The following is a 25,823-nucleotide window of genomic DNA, read 5'->3' as shown; positions in this document are numbered from 1 at the left end:
CTAATTTTTAACAATAGAAAAGTTTAAAATAAAATATTTTCAAATAAACATGTTGCTAGCAACATATTTTTCATTGTTAAAGTGTTCCTTTAAAATATGTATTTAGAACTTTTTGAACTTTAACTTTGTGACAAAATCTTCCTCAAAAACTTGTAAAAATTTGTTTCAAAACTACTCTTAAACATAGCAATGTTTAGAAACTATAAATAAACATGTTGCTGGCAACATATTTGTAGCATTTTGATAAGCCACTTGAAAATTTATGTTGCAGGCATTTAACATAATCTTAAAGGTTATAAAAACTTGTGCAAAATTACTTTAAACATAAAAAATATTTTTAAAAGAAAGTTTGTTTAAAGAAAAACATGTTGCTAGCAACATATTTTAAAGATTTTACTGGGCAACATTCAAGTTTGAGTTAAAAAACAGTTCAATTGATCTTTTAGTTGTTAAAAACTTGTGTCTAAACTGATTTTTAAAGGGTATGAGTGTAAAGCTTTGGAAATGTTTTTAAACAAATCTATTCTTTTAAAATAAACATAAACAAGTTGCTGGCAACATACTTTTTAATGTATTAAATGTTTGGGATTTTTGCTTAAAACTTAAATATGGAAGTTTTCCTTGATTAGGTTAGATTTTTCAACTTTACTTTATAAACAAAGAAACTTAGTGTTAGCAACATGTTGAGGAAACATTTAAGGCCATAAATTACTTAAAATTCAACTTAAAAAGTCAATTTTATTAATAATTAAACGAAATATTTAAGAAAAATCTAAAAAATCTAAAAAACAAAGAAACTTGGTGTTTGGCAACATGTTGATAAACAATTTAAAACCATTTATTACTTAAAATTCTATTAAAAACGTTATTTTTCTAAAATTTAAAAGAAAATTTTAAGAAAAATCAAGTTTGTTTAAAGAAAACAAAGAAAGAAATTTTGTTAAAAATAACAAGCAACATGTTGCGCAACATAAGAAAGTAAGCAAATTCCTTAATTATTATTTATATTCTGTTTATGGGTCATTTTCAAATGATGAGCCAACGAACAACGATAATAATATTTGGCATTACATATGGGACACATAAATTTGGGTTCTTTTTGGCATTCTACACGCAAATGACGTGAAAGATTACAACGCATTGTATAGGCTTTGGGACATTTGGGACATTTAAAAGCTGTCGTCGATGTTGACTGATTGCGTTTGGTACGAAAGCGTCGATGTTGATAATAGGTTTCGGTGCCGCCGCCAATATTACGCACTTTTGCAGAACGTTTTGCAGTGACAACCGGTGGCGAAGTTATGCTGGTTAATGGTTGTAATAGATAATAGTCATCATAGAATGCTGTAAAATTATAAAAAGGAGTTTTTTTGTTTGAAATTTTTAAAACTCTTAGGAGGTTGTTGTTTATTGTTTTTTTTTTCAAAATTTACAAAACAAACAAAGAGACAAAACTAAAAAGAGTAGTTTAGAGAGAGAGAGGACCGATTTTTCTTAAAAATTATTAATATTTTAACACAAGCGAGCGTAGGAAAATGGAGCGTTATGTTTTTTTCTTCTTCTTTAAACTTATAACTTAATAATTTAAAATTCTTTACAATTTTTGTGTTTTTTTTTTTTAAATTTTTAGCACCTGTTTTAAAAGTCTTTTTTTTCAAATTAAGAAAATTATAAAGAAACTTATAATAACAATTTAATTGTTGATTTAAATGTTGCAGCAACATGGTTTACATTTTCTTATTGTGTATGCCGTGTTTCTGGCGCATGTGCAGTTTTAAATCATATTTCCAAGAACAGGAAAAGGAACAAAATTCACATTGAAATATAGTGGTATTTAGTTTCTTTGGCATTGCTATCAAGGATAACGAAGATGTGGAGGAGTTGTTGTTGTTGTTGTTGGCAAGGGAAGATAATGTTGCTAAGGAGCCAGCGCCAACACCACCAGCAACATTGTTGCTAAGATTTTTTAAACTTAAGGCAGTTGAAGAAGTAGAGCAGGCCGTTTTATTGGCTAATTTTGTAGTTTGTGTTAAGGAGGAGGAGGAGATGGAAGAACAACCGCCCGCGGTTTTTGTATTTGTGGAGATAGAGGAGGAGGAACAGGTGGAGGAGGAGGCATTTACATGAGGCAATAACATGCTAGTACCCAAAAGATTGGCCAATTGAAAAGAAGCGGCAGCCGCTGCAGCAGCAGACATTTGACAATCATTACAATTATCACTAGGACAACAAGAGGAAGATGAGGAGGCGGTTGTTTTGCCCGGCAGGCTGCTGTGTTGTGAAGCATGTGTATTATGTGTAGAGGACAGATTGCTAGTATTCGTGTTGGTGGTACCAACTTTATTATTGAGATTCTGTTGTGTCAAGCTATTGCTGTTCAAAGGTGACAATTGTGGTTGTTTAGCTAATTTTGTACAACATTTATAGATTTTATGTATGGTTAGCTCATTGTCATATAAATCGGAAGCTGGTGTATTTAATAAATTGGCCATATTTGTACAATCTAAACTATTGCGACTAGTAGAGCGTGGTGTTAAGGAATTGTTGCTAGTAAGGGTGGTGTTGGTACAGGAGGAAGAGTTGGGGGGTGTTGCTGCAACATTTAAGCCGCTTGTTACTAAATTTGTTAAAGGTGCTTTTGTTGTTGTACTGCCACTAACACTTATAGCTGTACAATTATGGCTGCTATTGTTGTTGTTGTGGTTGTTAATGCTGCTATTGCCAGTCAATAGTTGTTGTTGCTGTTGATTGCTATTAATAAGGTTATTGTTGTTGTTACTGCTGCTGTTATGATGTTGCTGTGAAGTGGCGGCAGCTATAACAGCGGCTGCTGCTGAGGCTATATTGTATAAGGTCCTTAAATCTGCAAAACAAAGCCATGATGGGTGATGGTGTGCTATTTTTTTTGAGTTTTTTTTTCAAGTTTGTTTTTGTTTTTTGTAATTTTTTCTTTTTTGGTATATTTTTCTTAAATAACACATAAAAGTAAACCATATAAAAAGGAAACCATTTAATAGAAATCATTGGTTTTGTTAAAAACGAAAGTTATAACAGAGAAAAAGTTAAAAATTATTTGGAAAAAAAATTTTATATAAAAAAAAAAAAGAAAAATGTTTTCCATTTTTTCTTAAAGTGTAAAATGTCAAACAAAATTAAGCCTAAATTTTTGTTTAAGCTTTTTATATAAAAAAAACCGTTATTTTCAAAGCCGCCATAACCTACACTCGCAAATTATTAAAGAATAATTGTCCATAAAATTACACCCATAAATAATTGCATCCCATAAATCTTATAATAAAAAAAGGGTTAATTTTAATATAATATAAAATAAAATAAAACATATTATTAAACACATGTTGTAGTAAAATAAACTTAAAAATGTTTAAATTAAATTTAAAAAAAAAAATTTAAAGAAAAAACACACACAGAAACATGCAAAAATAAACCCCTTTTGTTTATGCTATATATAATGTAATAAAAATCTGCCTTCCTGTTTTCTTTTTTTAAATACATTAAAACAATGTTTTGTTTAAGTTTTAAATTTATTATTGAGATATTTTTTGTTGTTGTTGTTTAATAGAAAAAAAATTCTTAAAAAAAACCTCTAAAACAAAATTTACATAAAATTGTTAGTTTTTTTTTTCTTAAAAAAATACTTTTTTTTTTATAAAACACACACTAAATGCTTCTTTCTTTTAAAATTATATAGATTACAAATTTTAAGTAATCTCAAAAAATTTTATAAAAAAAAAAATTATTAAAAAAATATTTTAAAAAATTATTAAAAAAATATTAATAAAAAAAATGTAGCAAAAAGTTATAGAAAAATATTTGTTTTGTGTATAAAAGTAAATCTTTGGTTAATTTGTTTAGTATTTTGTTTTTTCTTTTTTTTTTAATAGTGTTAATTTGGTTAGCACCTCGTTTTATTTTTTAATTTTATATAAATAAATTATAAATTATATTTATTTTTAATAATTTTTTAATAAATTGCACTTTTTTAATATAAAATTTCATTAATAAATTGCTGTTTTAAGGGTGTCCCCTAATCCAACTTCTGCGTTTTATAAATTAAGCCGTAAATATATAAAAAAAATAATGGCAAGTTGTTTGCGATTTCTTTAAAATTTGGCACTTTTGTAAAAAAAAATTTTGTTTAAATTATAAATTATTTTGGCACTTAAAAGAAATTTGTGTTTTTTGTTAATTAATTATATAGAAAAAAAAAAAAAAAAACACCTAAAAGTAGGCAATACTTTTAAGAGGAAACAGTTACTAAAAGTAGGCTTCTATTTCTCTATACAAAGCGTAGGAGGCAATGGAAAGAAGTTTCATAGTTTTAGCAGTCAAGGCTAAAAGTGGGCAATGTTTTAGTTATATACAAAAACACCTAAAAGTATGCAATACTTTGAAAAGTGAAAAAAGTTGCAAAAACTAGGCTTCTACTTCTTTATAACAATAAGGCGTTAAGGATTTAGAAGGCAACTGGAAAGGAGTTTCATAGTTTTCAAAGCCGGATAGGTTTCTTGTAAACATGATAAAAGACTTTTGTAAGCCTAAAACTGAGCAATACTTAAAGCAATTGTAAGAATACCTAAAAGTATACAATACTTGTGAGTAGGAGAAAGTTTCTAAAAGTAAACTTCTACTTCTCGATACCATTTCAGAAGAGGTTGAAGAATGTGAAATAAAGAGGGAAGATGTTTATAGTTTAAAGGTTTTTTGGAAAACTCTGCCATAGAGATGGACCTATGGATGTTAATAATATCAAAAATGAACGAGAAAATTTCTAGTTCAATGCAATATGTACTTTACAATCATGACTAGAAAATCTAAATTTTTATTCAAAATATCAACTAAAAACAACTTTATTACTATTGGCTATTCCATAATCCCGGGGACATTTTGTTCTTGTTTCTCGACTATATACTAATCTAATGTCTGTCAACCTAAGATCAGACCGTAATCTTTCGATTGTAAAATATGTTTTACTAGCTCGACTATATAAACTCTTGTATACTCTAGACAGTTCTAGAACCTATGTATCTATAGAGTTCTTTACTCTCTCGACTATAAACAGATCCCTTGATTCTTGGCTTTAGACAGTTTCATAGACTTTAGGTACTGCTTAGTCTCTTTAGTTGTAGTCGAGACTGTTCTATGCTCGACTAAAGACAGTTAAACAATCTCGCTTCTATTCTCTCAACTATCGATAGTTCCCTAATCTCTCGACTGTAGATAATTCTAAAGTCTTTCAAATGAAGAAATGTCTGTAATCTTTCGAATATAGAAAGTTCTATAAACTCCTGACTAAAGACTGTTCTCTCTCGACTTTTCTATAGATAATCGGATATAGACTTTTCTAGTCTCTCGACTGTAGACAGTTCTATAGTCTCTCGACAATATACTGTTCTATAGTCCCTCCACCATAGTCTGTTCTATAATCTTTCGACTATAGTCTGTTCTAAAGTCTTTCTAATCTTTCGAATATAGAAAGTTCTGTAAACCCTTGACTTAAGACTTATCTATAGAGTCTCGACTATAGATAATCTCTCGACTATAGACTGATCTAGTCTCTCGACTATAGACTTGTCTATTCTCTCGACTACAGACTGTTCTATAGTGTCTCGACTGCAGACTGTTCTATAGTCTCTCGACTGTAGACTGTTCTATAGTCTCTCAACCGTAGACTGTTCTATAGTCTCTCGACCGTAGACTGTTCTATAGTCTCTCGACTATAGACTAATCTATAGCCTCTCGACTATAAACTGATCTATAGTTTCTCGACCGTAGACTGTTCTATAGTCTCTCGACTATAGACTGATCTATAGTCTCTCGACTATAGACTGATCTATAGTCTCTCGACTATAGACTGATCTATAGTCTCTTGAATATAGACTGATCTGTAGTCTCTCGCCTATAGACTGTTCTATAGTCTCTCGACTATAAACAGTTCTATATTCTCCCCTATAGACAGTTCTATATTCTCTCGACTATAGACTGTTTAATAGTCTCTCGACTATAGACTGTTCTAAAGCCTTTTAGCTATAGATTGTTCTATAGTTTGAACGACTTAGACAGACCTAGTGGGGGGAGTCCACTAGACTTTTCTATAGCCTCCCGCCTGAAGATTACATAAGGTCTACAGACAGTTCTAGTCTTTCGACTATAGTCTCTCGATTATAAACTGTAATTTTTCAATTTTTAACAAATTCTCGTATATGAATTTTTCCATAGACTCGACTTTAATCGAAACTAGAGTCTCTCGGCTATAGTCGAGACTATATAGTTCTCTCAACAATATAAACTGAAATTGAACTGATTTCAGAATATCTGCGGATGGTTCCTGAGAAAAACTCCTCTCAATTTGAAAAATGAAAATGATCTTTTCAAATGATCTTTTCAAAATTATAGAGGAATAAGGAATCTGAAATTAACTTTAAGACGGAAAAATTCCCAATTGTTTAGCCTACTTTTAGGATTTTGAGATTTTGTATACTATACTTAAAAACAATTTGCCATTATTTTTGTTTTAGTTAAAATAAATAAATTAAAAAAAAATTAAAATAATATCAAAAATATGTAAAAAAAAAACTACAACTACTGCTTCCTTGCTCTTCTTTAAATCTTAATTTGTTAGCTTTTATAACAACAAAACTTTAAACCAACTCATTTACAAAGAACATCTTGTCTGTCTGTTTGTATGATCCAACTACTTATAAAAACTCTTGGAGAAGAGAGGCACTCACAACCGTAAAACGGAAAATAAATCACTGGGTTTTTGTTTTGTTTTTGTCTTGAAATCAATTAACAATTAAATGCTATTTTATCATCCAGCTTAACATCTGGTGGTGGTGGTGAGGCTGCTGATGCTGTTGCCTTAGAATTGGCCACACTTAATTGTTGCTGAAAATGTTGTAAAGCCTGTTGATGATAGAAAGAAGAATTGGCTGCAGCATCTCTACTATCCTCTTCTCCGTAATCTTTTACATCCACATGATCTTCAGCAGCAGTAGTTTTAGTAATACTTTCGTTGTGTACACCACCATCATCCTCATCATAGTCTTCTTCATCGTCTTCATCATCTAAATCGACTATGTCGAGACTGTTATTATTGCTGCTGTTGTTTTGGTGCTGTGAAGACAATGACTTAAGGGGTGTGGAGGTGGCTGTGGGTGGTGTTTTTATAACCGATTTTAGATTTAAAGCCGCCAAAGTGGCTGCAGCCACACAAGCGGCAGCAGAATTTAAACTATCCTGCTGTTGCAATTGATGTTGCAATATACTAACTCCTCCAGCTGTTGTGTTACCAGCAGCATCATTGTTATGGCTAATGCTGTGATTACTATTCGAATTTTGCATGGAACTATTGCGCCGTCTGAACAGAGAACGTAAAGCTATTTCGGGATGCTTTTTACGAACATGTTGACGCAAATGATCGGCTCTTTTGGTGCGATGACCACAGACAGAACATACCATAGATTTACCTTTACCACATTCCTGACGCAAATGTCTTCTTAAGGTGCCATGACGGCGATAGGTGCGAAAACATTGTGGACAAGTATAACTTTCTTCATTTCCCAAAAACGTTTCATAATTACCGGTCATGTGAGGTGGTGGAGGCGGTAAGGGAGGGAGATGTTGTTGCAGTTGTTGTTGCAGATAATTTTGGGTTTTCAATGATAAAGAACTTGAGCTGGGAGAAGTATGCGTAGACGAATTGGAGGAAGTAGAAGTGTTCTTTAAATGATGAGCATGATGTTGCTGTTGTTGGGGATGATGATGATGATGATGTTGGTGGTGGTGTTGTAATTGCTGTTGTTGTTGAAGGTGCAAATGATGATAATGTTGTTGTTGCTGATGTTGGGAGGAGGAAGTGGTATTGTTGTTGATGTTGGTAGAAGACACAAAGCCTGAAATTTGGTTTTTAGGTTTTTGTAAAGTTTTTTTTGTCTTTGATCTGTTATGATTTTCTTTTAATTTTTATTATTAAAACAAAAAGCTTTTGTTTAAAACAGGATGATATTTGGTTAAATTTGTTAAAAAATTATAAATTTTTTTTTTTAATAAAAAAAAACTTTTTTAAAAAAAATTATAAATAATTTTTTTTTTTTTTTTTTTTTTTTTTGTAACAAAATTATATAAAAGAAATTAATTAGTGTTGTTGTTTGTTTGTTTATTTATTAAACTTGTTGTTGGGGTAAAAAAAGTTGCATGCCAATTTTGTTGTTTAATTGATTATTGTTTAGGGTTTTGAGGTTAAGTTTAAGTTATATTATTAAAAACGAAAGAAAACGAGCATTTCCTTCGCTATAACATTATTGGTTTAAGTAGTTTGTTGCGTGGTGAGTAATAGAAGTTTTTTGTTTTCAAAACAAAAACACAAGAGTTATTATTAAGTAGTGGTGAGTTGGGTTAAGAGTTTGTTTAGTTTATTATTTTAACTATTCCTTTTAGTATTCTTTGTTTTAGAAGAGGGAGCAGAGTTTAGCTTTTAAAAATCTGTTAATTTGTTTTTCTATTTTTTTGGGTTGTTTTTTTTTTCAGCATTAACAAACATTTAAACAAGCCATTTCAACAAAATGCACATAATTGTAGAATTTTTTCGAGATAAAATTTTATATATAAAAAAAATATAAATAAATAAATAAATTACACACATAACATAAATTTGGTTGTTGGGACGTGAGCGAGAGATAAGTGTTGTGTATGAAAAAACTAGTATATGTTTTAGAAAACTTAATCTTATAAAAGAAAATTTGTTATATTTTTTTGTTTTGTTGCTGGAAGTATAAAATAAAGTAGAAAAATTAAAAAAAAATAATAATAAAAACAGTTATAATCTGTCAAATAAATTTTATAATCTTTTCTAATTTTAAACAAATTCTTTTACTTTTTTCTTAAAAAATAAATTTTATCAATTCATTTCAATATCCTAAAGATTATTGTATTAAAAATTTGTTCGAAATCTTTCGAAAACTTTTACTCTATTTTCAGGGTTGTATGTTCCTTTAGGTGATCTTGCTTGAAGTGATCTTATCCAAATCTCCATTTTGTTTAAATCTTGTTTTATTAGACTTTCAGCTAAAGGGATTCTAATTTCAGTTATAAATGTAACCCTTTAAAGGCTGCACCCCAAAATAATCAAACAATTTGAACTTGAGTTCAAAGTTCCTTTATATTTCCTATGATCTTGTTCTATAAATGATCTTCCCCAAAAAGATTGTTCTTTTATCCGAACATTTTCTTCTTTGGATTTTGAAGTTCGTTAAATTTTTATTTATATTTCCTGTGATCTTGATTAGTAAGATCTTCATAGAATAAATGATCTTTATAGTATGATCTTCTTAGAATGTGATCTTGATAAGAATGACCTTCTTCCCCAAAAACTGTTCTTTTATACGAAACTTTTCCTTCTATCACTGCAATTGGATTCATTTACATTTCATGTGATCTTGTTCATTAAGATCTTCGTAGAATAAATGATCTTTATAGTATGATCATCATAGAAGAATCCTCATAGAATGAAATATTGATAAGAATGATCATCTTCTACCTAAAAAACTGTTCTTTTATCCGAAAATTTTCTTCTTTTACTGGAATTAAAGATCATAAAGATCATATATTTTAGTATGATCTTCATTGAAAGATCTTCATATAGTATGTGATCTTGATAAGACTGATCTTCTTCGCAAAAAACTGTTCTCTTGTTCGAAACATTTCTTTCTTTTACTTGAATACTTGATTCTCTAGTTCGTTAAATTGTCAGTTCCATTTCTTCAAAGAATGATCTTTATATAATGATCACCATATAAAATGATCTTCACAGAATAATCTTCCCAAAATGACTTTACTATAATCTTCCTATAATGATCTTAGAATATTCATAAAATGATCTTCATATTGATCTTCAAAGAATGATCTTTATAGAATAATACTCCTCATAGAACGATCTTCACATAAAGATCCTTTTTAGAATGAACTTCATAAAGTGATCTTCATAGAATAATCTTCCTAGAATGACTTTACAATGATCTTCCTATAATGATCTTAGTATATTCATAAAATGATCTTCATATTGATCTTCAAAGAATGATCTTCATAGAATAATATTCTTTATAGAATGATCTTAGAATATTCATAAAATGATCTTCATATTGATCTTCAAAGAATGATCTTTATAGAATAATATTTCTCATAGAACGATCTTCGCATAATGATCCTTTTTAGAATGAACTTCATAAAGTGATCTTCATAGAATAATCTTCCTAGAATGACTTTTCAATGATCTTAGTATATTCATAAAATGATCGTCATATTGATCTTCAAAGAATGATCTTCATAGAATAATATTCTTTATAGAATGATCTTCACATAATGATCCTTTATAAAATGATCTGCATAATATAATCTTCATAGAATGACTTTACAATGATCTTCCTATAATGATCTTAGAATATTCATAAAATTATCTTCAAAGAATGATCTTCATTAACTGATCTTCCTATAATGATCTTAGAATATTCATAAAATAATCTTTACATTGATCTTCAAAGAATGATCTTCATAGAATGATCCTTTATTGAATGACCTCCATAAAATGATCTTCACAGAATAATCTTCCTAGAATGACTTTACAATGATCTTCCTATAATGATCTTAGAATATTCATAAAATGATCTTATTGATCTTCATATGATCTTTATAGAATGATCTTCATAATGTAATCCTCATGGAATGATCCTCATAGAATGATCTTCCGAATATGAATCTTTATAAAATGTTCTTCATGGAATCATCTTCTTATTGAATGATCTTTTTAAGATAATCTTCAGAGAATGATTCTCATATAATGATCTGCTTCCTAACTCTTCTTTCTCTTTTACTGGAATTGAAAGTTCCTTAAAATTGCCCTTTTAAACCTCTACTAATCTTGATCCGGATGATCTTTCAAAGAAAAATTATCTTTTTTCTGAAATATTCATTTCTATTTTCGATCTTCTTAGAGAATGATCTCTTGTCCGAAACTTCGCCCTTTCAATTTTTGAAATTTTCAAGATAACTTAAACTAGTGACTCCGGTCACACTTGCCATATTATGCTTACTGATTAAGCACTTAAGCAAGGGAGAAAGTTTTTACTCTCAAAACATTGTGTTTAGACGAATACATTGAACTCTAAATCGAAACCATTTAAACCCATAAACATTTCTTTAAAACAAGAACAAAATATCTCAAAAATCTCCTAAAAGAAATCTCATTTTTCCTTCATTTGCAATAAAAATCCATAGTTTTTTTTAATAAACCAAAATGAAGTTTTTACATGTACAAGCACGGCTTTATTTTCAATTTGTAATTTAAAAAAAAAAACATATCAATCCACACAATTAGAGATTAGAGAAGTATATACACAGTTTATTTAATATTATGTAAACGTCTCAAATGATCGGAAAGTTTAAAATTATGATGAAAACCACGATTACAAAGACGGCAAACGAATTTTTTCGGTTGATTACATTCACTGCGCATATGACGTTTCAAAGTCGAGACAGTTTGATATTTACGACCACAATTCAGACAATTATAGGGATAATTAACGATCATACTACTATCATTGACATTGACCAGAGCATCAGAGATGTCATAGGTCGTGGTATGGCTAGTGGAGGTGGTGGTGGTATTTGGTGGACGTTCCGGTTTCACCGACAATTTGGCAGGCGGTCTAAGGCAACAGAAGAAGAAAAAAAATGATTTTTACTGACATTAGGAGAAGAAACGTTTGAGAAGAAAGTGAAGTTATTACCTGCGTTTCCTAACACTACGAGTAACCTGGGTAACAACCGTTGAGCGCATATTATGATTACGATACGAACGACGTTTCGGTATGATTAAACGTTTATTGGGATTGCTAGCGATAACAGCAGCTGTTGCTAAGGGTAATGATGCAGCCGTCTCAATAATTAAGGAGTGTTTAGACGACAAGGAGGAACTTGTGTTGGCAATTAGGTCGGTAGTGGTAGTGGTGGTGATGGTGGTGGTGTCTAGGGCTGTAGTACAACTAGAACTAGTAGCAGCTAGTATATCATGATGTAGTTGTTGATGATGATGCTGAAGTGGATGATGTTGATGATGATGATGATGATGTTGATGATGATTTGCATCATTTGTTCGTGTTTCGTTTCTTTCTGCAGAGTAGACAGAAAATATAGAAAGAAATAATAACAACATCATCAAATATCATTCAATTTTTTTTTTTTTGCAATCAATCATTAACAATTATTAAATTTTTTGGTTTTGGGTTCTTTTTTTTTTTTTTGTAATTAAAGCAGATCAGAAAGCTTAATTTTTTAGTTTTAAACTCTTTCAAGAGAAATTGTTTAAATTTTCTTTTTTTTAGTTTTTAACTTCAAGCAACAAAAACGTTTTTTATTTTTAGATTGTGTATAAAAAGATTTTAAAGAAAAGTACCAAAAAAATGAAAAAAAAACAGTAAACACCACATCACCACCACACTTTTTTTTTGGATTAAAGTATTTTTTGTAGTTTTTTTTTAAATTAGAAAAATTATGAAAATTATATAAAAATATTATTATTATTATTGAACATTCCAAAGAAAAAAGTTATCAACTACTAAATTTTATCCATTATTTTATAATAATATAAAGAAGATAATGCCAGCATGTACCAAAGTTTAAGAGTAGAAACAAAAACTAAGAGTTAAATGGAAATTATAACAAAAAAATTTAACTACTTTTAAGGATTTAAAAAAAATATTCAGCATTTTGAAAATAAAACAAAAATACATTAACAATAGTTTAAAATGTATATGTTTAGAAACAAAAACAATAAAAAGATTTGCATATTTTAAAAATGCACACTCGCAAAAAAAAAATTTGCATATTTTTATGAGCGCCTCATACACACGAAAGGATTTTTATTTAGATTTTGTTCAAACCAATTGTCATTCAAACACAAAACTAGAAGAACTAGGTCAAGGTCATTTGAATATTATGTACATACCTACACATTCATATGTAAATATATGTATCTTTGTCCACTAATGTCTTAACACCTAATGACTCATCTCTTTATCTTTCATTACCAGTAAACTCTTTGTTAAAGAGAGTAAAGCAAGTGAAACTCTTTATAAGCGAGAGCGGAGAACAGTTGTCACTTCACAGTCCCCAAGTAATCTAGAGAGTGGATAGTTAGAAAACAAAACTTAAGCAAACATGTTCATAGAAGTGTCTTGACTTCCTTTATCTCTTTTTTGAAAACTCTGGGCAAGGTCATAAGAGTAGCCAGGGTTAACCCTAAGCTGTAGGTTAAATAGGTAAATTCGGGAAGGTCCGGTTGTTGTTGTTGTTGTAATAGTTCGACTGTGGCCGATAGTTCTTTCCTGGGGAAAAAAACCCAGCTGTCGCTGGGTTGACAATCTTTGGCCGAGTATGACTCGGGTCGTTCCGGAGCGAAGATCCAATTGTCGGAAGGTCCGGTCAACCTACTGGTTGCAGTCCAATCTTGAGTTTTTCACCAGAACTTTATCTTAGGAAAACAACAATAAAATTTAAAAAAAAAATCGAAAACCCGTAGCTCGAATCTGATATCATCTGGCTTTCAGAGTAATTACAGTCTTAAGTTTGAAATTAACCCCTTTTTGACCATACTTGAGACGTTATAATAGACCGATAAAACCATATATCTATACATCACAAATCAATTTCAAATGTTTGAATGGAATATAAGAATTGTCATAGTAAGTTTCGAAAGACGAAACCCAAATCTCATTTACATCAGGTTTTTGAGATATGGTGCACTAAAGTTCGAAATAAAGCCCATTTGACGAAGATTATTTATAAATTTTGTTTCGTCATCTGAAAGTCTAATCTTACGACTTTAAAATAAAGTTTTAACCTTTATTATAACATCTTTCTTCTTCGAGATATCTTGACCTAAAGTTATGGAAAAATTCGTTTGTCAGATTTGGATTTAGCTCACTTCAATCGTTTAGAAAAAGTATACTTTAGTCCAGGCATGGAAAATTTGGTACTTTGTACTTTTTCTAGTACTTTTTGACAACGAAAAATATCGCTGTAACGCCTCGACATATTAAGTGCTTTGTGAGGCCATAGATTACTCATTAAACATCTCTAGATTAGTGCTTAAACTAATCGATAGACTAGTTCAGAGAAAAGCCAATTGGCTAATCAAAAGACAAGTCCATAGACTAGTTCATGCAATATAGTCCATATAATAGTCAATCGATTAGTCCATAAAATAGTCAATCGACAAGTCCATAGAATACTCAATCGACTAGTCCGTGGAATAGTTAATCGACGATTTGTCAATAGATTTGTTCATAGACTAGTCCAGAGACTTGTCAATAGGCTAGACAATGGAAAAGATTCATTCTCTTTTCGTCTTCTTTTGTGGAAGCAAGTAGGAGGTTCGTTGGATGTTACATAACCTGAATGGACATACAGGACTGAGAGCAAAACTTTACCAAATTGATCAAGAGAAATATGACGAATGTAGAGCAGAACGAGTAAAACAGTTTCTCTGACATTGTCGATATTATATCAAAACACCTTAAGAGTGATATTATCACCGAAAATAATTACATCCAGAAGAATGAGTTGCCTTCTGCTTTTAACTAAAAACTTTGAAGTTTGGATTACAGCAAAAGCTTGCAATTTTGCTGTAACAATATCAGTCCATTTAGGGTCTTGTTATGCTAGTGGTGACCGAGAGAACGAACCGGTACTTCAAAGAAATTAGATTCTTTGAAGATTATATTAATTCTGTGACCCTTGAGACATACCAGTCCGTGATCTTGTAAAGCCAACAGTTAAATAGATGTTGTACCGATTCTTTGCCTAAACAACTTCTGCAGTAACTTTAAGTAAATAACCCATTCAATCATTCAATGCCGAGGAAATCTACTTTTAATCCAAATTCTACTTTTGATCACAATAGTATTCTCTGACAGTGGATTTTATCAGAGTAGATTATTCGTAATTGTTTCTGAAAATACAACTTAGTTCTAGAATTGCAATTGAAGTATTCATTGCAACTAATTCTAAAGATTTTGTTCCAAAATGTTATTCCTTTCATAAATTGCTATATAAGGTTTTTTCCGATAATATTTTCTATTAAAAGTAGCGTATAACGGAAAATGTGTATTTTTTCGGATCTGAAACATCCTTCTTTTAGAATAACACAACCATTTTAAACGAAGGAATATAAAATACGAAGTATATCAAGTTGAAACTTCTATTAAAACTTTACTTTTTTCTTCAAATATATCGATATAAAACTTTATCGGTCGAAGTGCTCAATTTCAACATAACCCAAAAGTAAATCGCTTAAATTCTCCTCAATCTATTCGAATCCTTCAATGAATCTTTAATGGAACCTTTCGTATACGTGTCACCTTGATCATTTTGACCCTCTTAGTCAATTTGTCAACATTCAACTTGACAGTTTATATTAAAGCATGAGATAATGCCAAACGATTTCTACATTATATCGATAATGAATGGCTTCAAATCTGGGGTGATCGAGAGTGATCGCGTAGAGATGAATCATACGAATGATTTGCATTTAACCGGAAGCCGTTTACGTGATCGCCTAAAATAGTTCATAATTTTCCCTTTTTTGAGATGAATCATACGGATGATTTGCATCAAACTTGAAGCCGATTTACCGCATATGTGATCGAGTAAAATATATCGTAAATATCCGTTATGACATGAAATCTAGTATATTTCATCTTAATTTCGATTTTAAAACTTTCTAAACTTGTTTTAATTTGAATAGACAAAAGCATGAGTTATTAAGATATTGCATATTTACAAGATCTTAATGACAAGGAGGTTTCATAGTTTGTAATATTTTACTACTGAAACTGGCACAAACTTGTTAAGAAGTACGTTTACAAGTTCTTATAGAATGGGTATTTAGTCTTGTAAACTTTCTTGCTGTGATAGCTTACCGATAGCTTAAATGTTGCACATTTACAATATCTTATGGAATAGTTTTAAGAAGTGGATATTGCTGTGAAAGCTTTCCGGTCTTTCTAAGCTTGAGAAAGAACAACACATATGCACTTGTTGCACATTTACAATACAGTTATATGATATATTTTGCTATTGCAAACTGTACAGTTAGTTCTTAAGATCTTGCTTATTTACAAGTTCTTAATGAAATGGGTTTTTTACTGTTGCAAACTTACTTACAAGTAGTAAATAAATGATATATTTCGCTATGGCCAACAGCTTTCTAAACTTTTTAAGTTTAAAAGACATTACAATACATGTTGCTTATTTACAAGATCTTATCTTATGGAATTTGTTTTTGTTAGTCTTGTAAACTTTCTTAAAAGAAGTAAATCTCTGTTAGATATATTTTGCTATTGCAAGGTGTTAAAGATTTCTTTACTTGTTCAAGATGTTGCATATTTACAAGTTCTTAAAGAACTGGTTTTTTAGTCTTGCAAACTTTCTCAAGAGGAGTAAATCAAAGTTTGATATATTTTACTATTGCAAACTGTAGCAGCTTTCTAAACTTGTTAAGTTTGCAAGGCATAAACTCTATTGTACACCTGTTGCTTTTTTACAAGATCTTATGGAAATTACTTTTAAGTCTTGCAAACTTTCTTACTTGTTAAGTTTGAGAGGTACAATTATAAACTGAATTATAAACATATAGCTTATTTACAAGATCTTATTGAAATTATTTTTAAGTCTTGCAAACTTTCTTCACAGGAGTAAAACCTAGTTTGGTATGTTTTGCTATTGCAAACAGTGACAACTTTCCAAAATTGGTTAAGTTTGCAAAGTAAATCATTCATTTATTGATACTAGATGTAATGGAATGGAATTTTTAGTCTTGCAAATTCTCTTAAAGAGTAGTAAATTATATATTTTACTATTGCAAACTGTAGTAGTTCATATGAAATGCGTTTTTAGTCTTGCAAACTTTCTTAAAAGGAGTAAATTATAGTTTGCTATAGTTTACTATAGTAAACTCCAGCATCTGTCTATACAAGTTATATACTGTGATATATTTTACTATTGCAAACTGTAGCAGATCTTATGCAAAGGATTTTAAGTCTTGCAAACTTTCTTAAAAGTAGTAAATCATATAGTTTCATATAGTTTACTATAGTAAACTCCAACATCTGTCCAAACAAGTTATATACTATGGTATATTTTACTATTGCAAACTGTAGCAGATCTTATGCAAAGGATTTTAAGTCTTGCAAACTTTCTTAAAAGGAGTAAATCATATAGTTTCATACGGTTTACTATAGTAAACTCCAACATGTGTCTAAACAAGTTATATACTATGATATATTTTACTACTGCAAACTGTAGCAGATCTTATGCAAAGGATTTTAAGTCTTGCAAACTTTCTGAAGAGGGATAAATCATAGTTTAATATAGTTTACTATGGTAAACTCCAATATCTGTCCAAACAAGTTATATACTATGGTATATTTTACTATTGCAAACTGTAGCATATCTTATGCAAAGGATTTTTAGTCTTGCAAACTTTCTTAAAAGGAATAAATCATAGTTTTATATAGTTTACTATAGTAAACTCCGACATTTCGTCTAAAAATGTTATGTTTGAAAGTTAAAGCATGTGATGTACATATTTACAATATCTCTTGTTATGAATATTTAGTCTTGCAAACCTTCTTAGGTGTAGTAAAACATAGTTTGTTTTAATTTTCCGTAGTAAACTATAGCAGTTTTTAAATTTGTTTAAGTTTGCAAGGGCAAAAGATGGAATTATACATAATTGTATACATAAAAAATGATTTCAGAAATCTGCCATGAATAATAATGATTGACACAATAATTAAACAAAGTTAACAAATGTTTGTTATTTTAACAATAATAAATACCCTTTACAAATTTAACAAGCAATTAAATAACAATTGCATCATTTTTTTAAACAAAATTTGTTTTTTGTTGTTGTTTCATATAACAACCACAGCGCATAATATATGACAGAAATAATTATTTTAAATAATGATTATTGTTAAAGAGAACCTGTTTCTTTTTTTTTTTTTTTTCTCCAAAAATATATTTTTTTAAATATATTTTTATAATAATTGTTTAATGAAGATAATAATGACGTGGTGTAGGGGGGAAATAATGTTGCAAAATTAATTGCACATTATGATGGGAATAGAATAAAAAAAGGGGTTTTGGAAATTTTCGAAAATTTCTATAATCTAATCATGATTGTGTGCATGTTTTACTAAAATTTCAAATCTACAAGTTTAGCCTGGACTGTACAATTATATGTTTTTGTTTATTTCTTGCCAAAATCCAAAAAATACTTGTTTAAAGTGTTTGCCAGGGGAAGATAGCAGGGGGGGTGGGGCGGTAAAAAGAACTCAGCAACATATTATTAGAAGATTTTTGTTTAATGCTTTGTTTGCTTAGTTGATCGTTTGTTTATTGCAATGATTGTCTAATATTTGGCGACCTTGAACTTGACTATAAAATTCCAAAGCAAGTTTAAATTTTGTATAAAAAGCAAACAAAAAAAATAAACAATTAAACAAATACTAGTTAAGCCAGCTAGTAGCTTAGGCAAACAAACAGAAACAACAATAAAAAAAATTTCTGTGAAATGAAAAATGACTGGCTGCTGTCTGCTGCTCACTGCAGCAAAATAAGCTTATGACTAAAATCAAAAAAAAAATCAACAACATTCACTGCTGGTTAGATACAGTTTTCTATAGATCCCACCAGCTGTTGTACCACCAGCTACCAGATAATAAAAATGTATAATTTTAGAATGCTTTCGACAGTTTCATTGTTATATTTAGCAACAAGATTTGGGTGAAAGGTGGGAAATCTGAACTCAAGTAAATAAATGCAAATACATTTGCAATAATGGAAATTTTCTTGCACTAAAGTTGATTAAACTTGATAGCAAAAGTAACGCCAAAAAGCTGATTTCATTTAAACATAATGTAAACATTTTCAAACTAGTACCCTATTGCAATTGTAGTAAATTTACAAGAAGTAGTTTATAAGCTAAAATCTGTAGATTTTATAAGAGTTACTGTTTTGCCTTTTTAAATATATTAGTTTTTAAACTAATTTGTAGCCTTATTGTTCATATACTAAGTCATTGCATATTTACCAGGTTTGTTCTTTGGTAATTTACCAGGGTTGTCTGCAACAATTGTCTAAATTTAGGCCTTGTAAAGTGTAGCATTTGTCATTTTAGCAAGTACTTTAAAGCAAATAGCTTTTAGAAGCTAAATACTTTCAAATGTTGTATATTTACTACACCAGTTTGCAATGCTTACAAAACACTCGCTGTTGTGGTATATTTACCACACCACTTTACAATGGTTGTCATCTGTAACTCAAACAATTTCTTCTTTAGAGGTTTTAGTCTTGCAAACTGTGACATTTGCCAAGTTTTGCAAGCACTTTAAAACAATTAGCTTTTAAAGCTAAATACTTTCAAATGTTGTATATTTACTACACCAGTTTGCTATGCTTGCAAACCACTGCTTTCCCCAGTTTTTTTATATGTGGTTTTATAGCTTTTAGTCTTGCAAACTGTAGCATTTAAAAGAACAGCAGTCATAATAAGATATTATTTGTTTTTAATTGAACTTTATTATCTATAAAATCGTTGCATATTTACAAGGTTTGCAATGGTTAAAATCTATTGCTTAAACAGTTTCTTGTATATAGTTTTTAGTCTTGCAAACTGCAGGCATTTGCTAAGTTTAGCAGGCATTTTATAACCATTATAGTTTTTATAATCTAAATACTCGCTTTGTGGTATATTTACCATACCAGTTTGCAATGACTATAATCTTTTGTTCACACTGGTTCTTATATAAAGTTTTTGGTCTTGCAAATTGTAGTATTTGCTAAGTTTAGCAAGTAGTTTAAAACAAATACCTTGTAAAAACTAAATTCCCGCTGCTATGGTATATTTACCACACCACTTTACAATAGTTGTCATGTTATACTCAAACAGTTTCTTGTATAAAGTTTGTAGTCTTGCCAACTGTAGGCATTTGCTAAGTTTAGCATGTAGTTTAAACAAATACCTTGTTAAACCTAAATTCCCGCTGCTGCGGTATATTTACCACACCACTTTACAATAGTTGTCATCTTATACTCAAACAGTTTCTTGTATAAAGTTGTTAGTCTTGCAAATTGTAGCATTTGCTAAGTTTAGCAAACACTTTAGAACAAATAACTTTTAAAAGTTTAATGCTCGCTGTTGTGGTATATTTACCACACCACTTTACAATGGTTGACAACTTTTACTCAAACAGTTTCATGTATATAGTCTTAGGTCTTGCAAATCGTAGCATTTGCCTACTTTAAACTAGCATTTTATAACAACTAGCTTTCAAAAGCTAAATACTCTCTGTTATTGTATATTTACAACCATTTTGCAAGGGCTGTCATCTTTTACTTAGTTTCTTGTATAGTTTTTTATCTTTGTAGCATTTGTAGGTTTATAATCTTGCAAACTATTGTTTAATATGGAAAATGAGAATTAGTTTTGCAAGATTTGTAAGTGTCTAGTATATTTACAAGACTTTATTACAAGGTTTTAAATCTTGCAAACTACAATTTTAGTATGGAAATTAAGAATCCAATGTATTGTGGTAGTTTTGAAAGCTTTACAAGTGCTTGGTATATTTACTAGACTTCCTTACAAGGGTTTTTAATCTTGCAAATTATTATTTTACAAATGCTTGGTATATTTACTAGATTTTAGTATAAAATTTGGGAATTAAATCGATATGTAGAAGTTTTGCCAGTGTATTGTATATTTACCAGACTTGCAAACTATAGTTTTAGTTTAGTATTTAAAGAATTTAATATTGAAGCTTGAAAGGTGGTCTTTGCAGAGTCTTTTAAGGGGAACTAATGATAGTTTGAAAGCTGCCATAGTTTGCAAACTGCTATGGAATTGTTTGTTGAGATCTTGCACATTTACAAGATCAAGAGGGAAAAAGGTTTAGAGTCTTGCAAACTTTATAAAGACTAGTAAAACAAGACAAAATACTGAATTGTTGAAATATTTTATATTTACAAGATGTTTTTGATAAATAAGATTTGATTTGAGTCTTGCAAACTCGTTTAAAAGAAGTAAAAAAAACTATAGCAGTTTTTGTTGTAGCATATTTACAAGTTTGCAAAGGCTAAAGTATGTTTACAAGATCTTAATGCAATGATGTTTGAGTCTTTTAAACTTTCATAAAAGTACTTTATTAGAATCTAGTTAAAAGACAATATGGTGGCTTGTTAAGATATTGCATATTTACCAGATCTTACGAAACTAGATTTATAGTCTTGCAAACTTTATTAGAAGAGTAAATAAAACTTTAAAATTTTTGTTTGAAATGCAAATTGTGTAATTTTTGCATTTGCAAGACAAATTTAGTTAGATTGCTAAGTTATTGCATATTTACAAGATATTATTAAAATGGGCTTTTAATCTGTTAAACTGTTTTTTATAAAGAGAGTAAATAAAATAATGTTTTGTATTGCAAATTGTGTTATTTTTGCTAGACTTGTTAGATATGCAAGGGAACTTAGTAACTCGTTTAATTGTTGCATATTTACAAGATCCTATTGCAAGGGATCTTAATAGAGCAAAGAGTACGAATAGTTTCACTAGGTCCTTGCAAACTTAAGCCAGTTTTAAGCTTGTTCTATGTTGCATATTTACAAGGGCAGTTGCAAATTTTAGCCGTTTTCCTAGGTATTTTGAAAATTTAACTTTTTCTTGTGTCAGTTTTGCCAAAGATTGCATTTAGGCATGTTGGGTGTAGTGTTCTATAAAGATATAGATCAAGCTGTACTTTTCACTTATTTGCTAGGGACTTACTATGTTTGCAAGGGTTGTATTTTTAGTTTTAGTTTCAATAATGCGTTAAAAAATCCCACAATTCTGGTCTAAGTTGTACAGCAACTCGAGCGTTATTATCATTATCTTTTAATAAAGTCTTTCGACTTGCAAACTTCTCCCTCCCATCTAATCCTAGATATGAGTTATCTGCTTGTTTTACCTCAAAGTTAGCTCAAGTTTTGACTCAGACTGTACCCTATTACAGGCCAAATTTATACTGCTGACAAATTACTATAACTTTTCTCTAATATAAAGTTCCTATCTCAAAAAATGTTCTTTTGTAAACTTCCTAGCAACAATAACAAAAATATATATTTCTTTCTTTCCTAAACATAATCTGAAACGATTTTCCTTTTTTTCGAATATTTGTTTAAAAGAAAAATTCGTTTAAATTACTAAAATGTTTAATTTTCTGTTTCAAACTTAAAAACTAAATTAAAAATTAAATTTATTTACTTACATTTGGCGGTTCAAGAGAGCAAATTCTTTTTTTATTTGAAATTTGTTACAAAATCAAATGTATTCAAAGAAATTTGCTAGCTTGTTAGAGAGTACTTTGTAGTAGTAGTAGTAAATTTTTGTTTCCTTTTTGGTATATTTGTGTGTTTGTGGTTAAAGTTGCGCACGCTTTTCCGTTGTGTAGGGGAGGATGGCTGGTTGTTTGGTGTGGTAATTTAACTTAAGTTTAATGTTGTTAACCTTAGTTCTAAAACTTATTTTCTAATAAGATTTAGGATTACTACAACTATAAAATCTCTTGTTTTCCTTTATATTTACTATCAAGGACCTGTTGTATAACTATTGCAAAGTTTGACTTGCAAATACAATGGATTTAGTATTTCAAGTCAAGATTTAAAAATTATTAAATTTCTATTAATATCTCCGAAAATAAAGCCTTGAGTAATGCCCTAATAACCTCAAACAAAACTTTTAGCAAGACTTTGTATATTTACTAGAGTAGAAACTTTTGAACATATTTTATTGTGTAAACAAGTAGCAAAGTTATTACTTTTCTTTGGTTTTAATTTCATCTGTTAATTAAATGTATTGTGAAAGTTTTGATAGCTTTGCAAGGGTATTGCATAACTACAAGGGTCTTGCAAACTATAATTCTGCTATGAAAATTGTACCATGGTAGTTATGCAGACACTTGCATAAGTCTGGTATGTTTACAAGGCTTCTTTGCAGGGGATTTCAAGAATGTATAATATTGTGATAATTTTGCAAGCTTTACAAGACTTTTTTACTAGAGGTTTTAAGCTAGCAAACTATACTTATAGTATGAAATTTAAGTATTTATTGTAATGTGGTAGTTTTGCAAGCTTTGCAAGGGTGTTGCATATCTACAAGGGTCTTGCAAACTATAATTCTGGTATGAAAATTGAAAGTCTATTGTACCATGGTAGTTATGCAGACACTTGCATAAGTCTGGTATGTTTACAAGGCTTCTTTGCAGGGGATTTCAAGAATGTATAGTGTTGTGATAATTTTGCAAACTTTACAAGACTTCTTTACTAGAGGTTTTAAGCTAGCAAACTACACTTTTAGTATGAAATTTAAGTATTTATTGTAATGTGGTAGTTTTGCAAGCTTTGCAAGGGTGTTGCATATCTACAAGGGCAAACTATAATTCTGGTATGAAAATTGAAAGACTTCCTTACTAGAGGTTTTAAGCTTGCAAACTATAATTTTAGTATAAAAATTAGGAAATCAATGTATTACGGGAGTTTTGCAAGCTTTACAAGTGCTTGGTATATATACTAGACTTCCTTACAAGGGCTTTTAATCTTGCAAACTATAAATTCAGTATGAAAATACTGAATTAAATTGTTTGCAGAAGTTTTGCCATAGTATTGCATATTTACCAGACTTGCAAACTAAAGTTTTAGTTTAGTTTTTAAAGAATTCAATATTGGAACTTAAAAGGTTGTCTTTGCAAGGGGCTTTTAATCTTGCAAACTATAATTCTATTAAGAAAAACTATTTTGTAATGTTGTGGTTGAAACTTTTCATGATTTTTTTAGGTTATTGCATATTTACTAGACTTGCAAACTAAAGTTTTAGTTTAGTTTTTAAAGAATTCAATATTGGAACTTGAAAGATGGTCTTTGCAAGGGGCTTTTAATCTTGCAAACTATAATTTTATTAAGGAAAACTATAGTATAATGTAGTATTTAAAAGATTTTCATGATTTTTTTCGGGTATTGTATAGTTACCAGGCTTGTAAACTAAAGTTTTAGTTTAGTTTTTAAAGAATTCAATAGTGGGACTTGATAGGTTATCTTTACAAGGGGCTTTTAATCTTGCAAAGTTATTTATTTCTATGGTACATAAACTTTTGGTTTTTTTGGGTGTCTTGCATATTTACTAGACTTCTTTACAAGACCTTTTAATGTTTTAAATTAAAATTTCTTTAAGGAAATTTATTGTAGAATGTTGGGTTTGAAGTTTTTTTTAAGATTTTCCAAGGTATTGCATATTTACTAGACTTGCAAACTAAAGTTTTAGTATAGTATTTTAAAAGTGTAATATTTTTGAGGTCAACATTTTAAAAGATTTGCTATATTAGCAAGATTTACTACTAGAGTTTTTAACAATAAAGTTTATAAATAGTTTTTTAGTGCCCTGGTTTACCAGGGCTTTTAATATTACATATTATAATTTTATTAAGGAAATTTAAGTTTTTTAGAATTTTTAAGGTTATTGTATATTTACTAGGCCTTTTAACTAAAGTTTTAGTTTAGTATTTCAAAAATTCTAGTTTATGGTTAAAAGTTTAACAGATTTGCTATATTAGCAAGTTTTACTAGAGTTTTTGAAGAAAAAAGTTTGTATTTGGGTTTTCAGTGTCTTGCATATTTACTAGACTTGTTTATTAGGCCTTTTAATGTTGCAAATTCTATTTTTATTAAGGAACTTGATAGTATAATATTGTGCATGAAGCTTTTTGGGATTTATTTTGGTTTTTGCACATTTACCAGGCTTGCAAACTAAATTTTACCAGTTTTGCTACATTTGCCAAATTTTTCGAGAGTTTTATGTCAAAAAGTAACTAAATCGAGAAAGTTTTTTAGGAAAATTTTTAAATTTTTTTTAGATTTTTAAAGGATTTTTTTCGCTATTTAAAAGCCTAAAGAGAGTTGGTTCCTGGAAAGTTCCCTAGAACAAAAAATACTTTGGCTTTAATAAGTTTGAAGTCTAATGCAATTGCTTTTAGCTAATAACAAACAAAATCTTTAACCTATAATAAAAATGTTAACTAAAAGGGACTAAAGAGTTAGGAAAAGGAGAGAGCTTACCCGTTTTTTTTGTAATTTTGTTTAAAAGCGTGCGTTTTTCTTTGGTTCAAGCTGAAAAGTTACTTCTATTTTTTCTCTTGATGAGATAGAAAAAAAATGTAAGAAAATTTGTTATGAAGTAGGAAAAGGATAATGAATGTTTAAAAGATGATAGAAAAGAAAATGTTATAAAAAGAAATTTTGAAAAAGGTTTCCAAAAGGATAGTAATGGTAAGGAGAGAGTTAAGGAGTAAGGAAAGGGAAATTTTATAAAAACGTTTTTGTTTTTACTACAAATAAAAAACTTTAAAATATAGGTTTACAAAAACAGAAACAAATATTTTAAAGTTTTAAAAGAAAAATTAAAAAAAAAAACGTTAAAAACAATATTAATTTAAACAAAAAGAGGAAAGAAAATTAATTAAGTAAAAAAAAAAAACTCAAACTCAAAAATATAATTTTAAAATCACATTTTTAAGCCCTTTACCCAACCGATACTGTTGGGCAAAGTATACTTACCTGTAAGGGCGTAGTAGAAACAGTTAAAGTAAAAGAAAGTAGTAAAACAAATCCCCTTGTGAAGAAGCAGAAGTAGATGTAGCAGTAAAGAAAATGTTGTGTTGGCA

At 29.5% G+C, this 25,823-nt stretch overlaps 1 protein-coding gene across 5 annotated transcripts in view; it reads right to left on the bottom strand.

Annotated features, from left to right (window-relative positions):
- LOC119603726 (longitudinals lacking protein, isoforms F/I/K/T) overlaps window positions 1–25,823 on the bottom strand; it is a 193,232-nt gene that overhangs the window by 154,256 nt on the left and 13,153 nt on the right. The window contains exon 6 of one of the 5 annotated variants that reach the window (XM_037955883.1): window positions 1,636–2,863. The exons of the other annotated variants lie outside the window; for them this stretch is intronic. Within the exon in view, the coding sequence (XP_037811811.1) occupies window positions 1,728–2,863 (1,136 nt within the window). The 3' untranslated portion in view covers window positions 1,636–1,727. Of the gene's footprint in view, window positions 1–1,635; window positions 2,864–25,823 lie in introns of those variants that run through there. 5 annotated transcript variants of the gene reach the window in all.

This window comes from Lucilia sericata, unplaced genomic scaffold, assembly GCF_015586225.1.
Source record: "Lucilia sericata isolate MDLA Ls3-8-SP2 unplaced genomic scaffold, ASM1558622v1 Contig000332F_arrow, whole genome shotgun sequence".
Classification (NCBI taxonomy): Eukaryota; Metazoa; Arthropoda; class Insecta; order Diptera; family Calliphoridae; genus Lucilia; species Lucilia sericata.
Note: the sequence above shows the minus strand (reverse complement) of the source record. Positions and strands in the feature narration are given on the sequence as shown.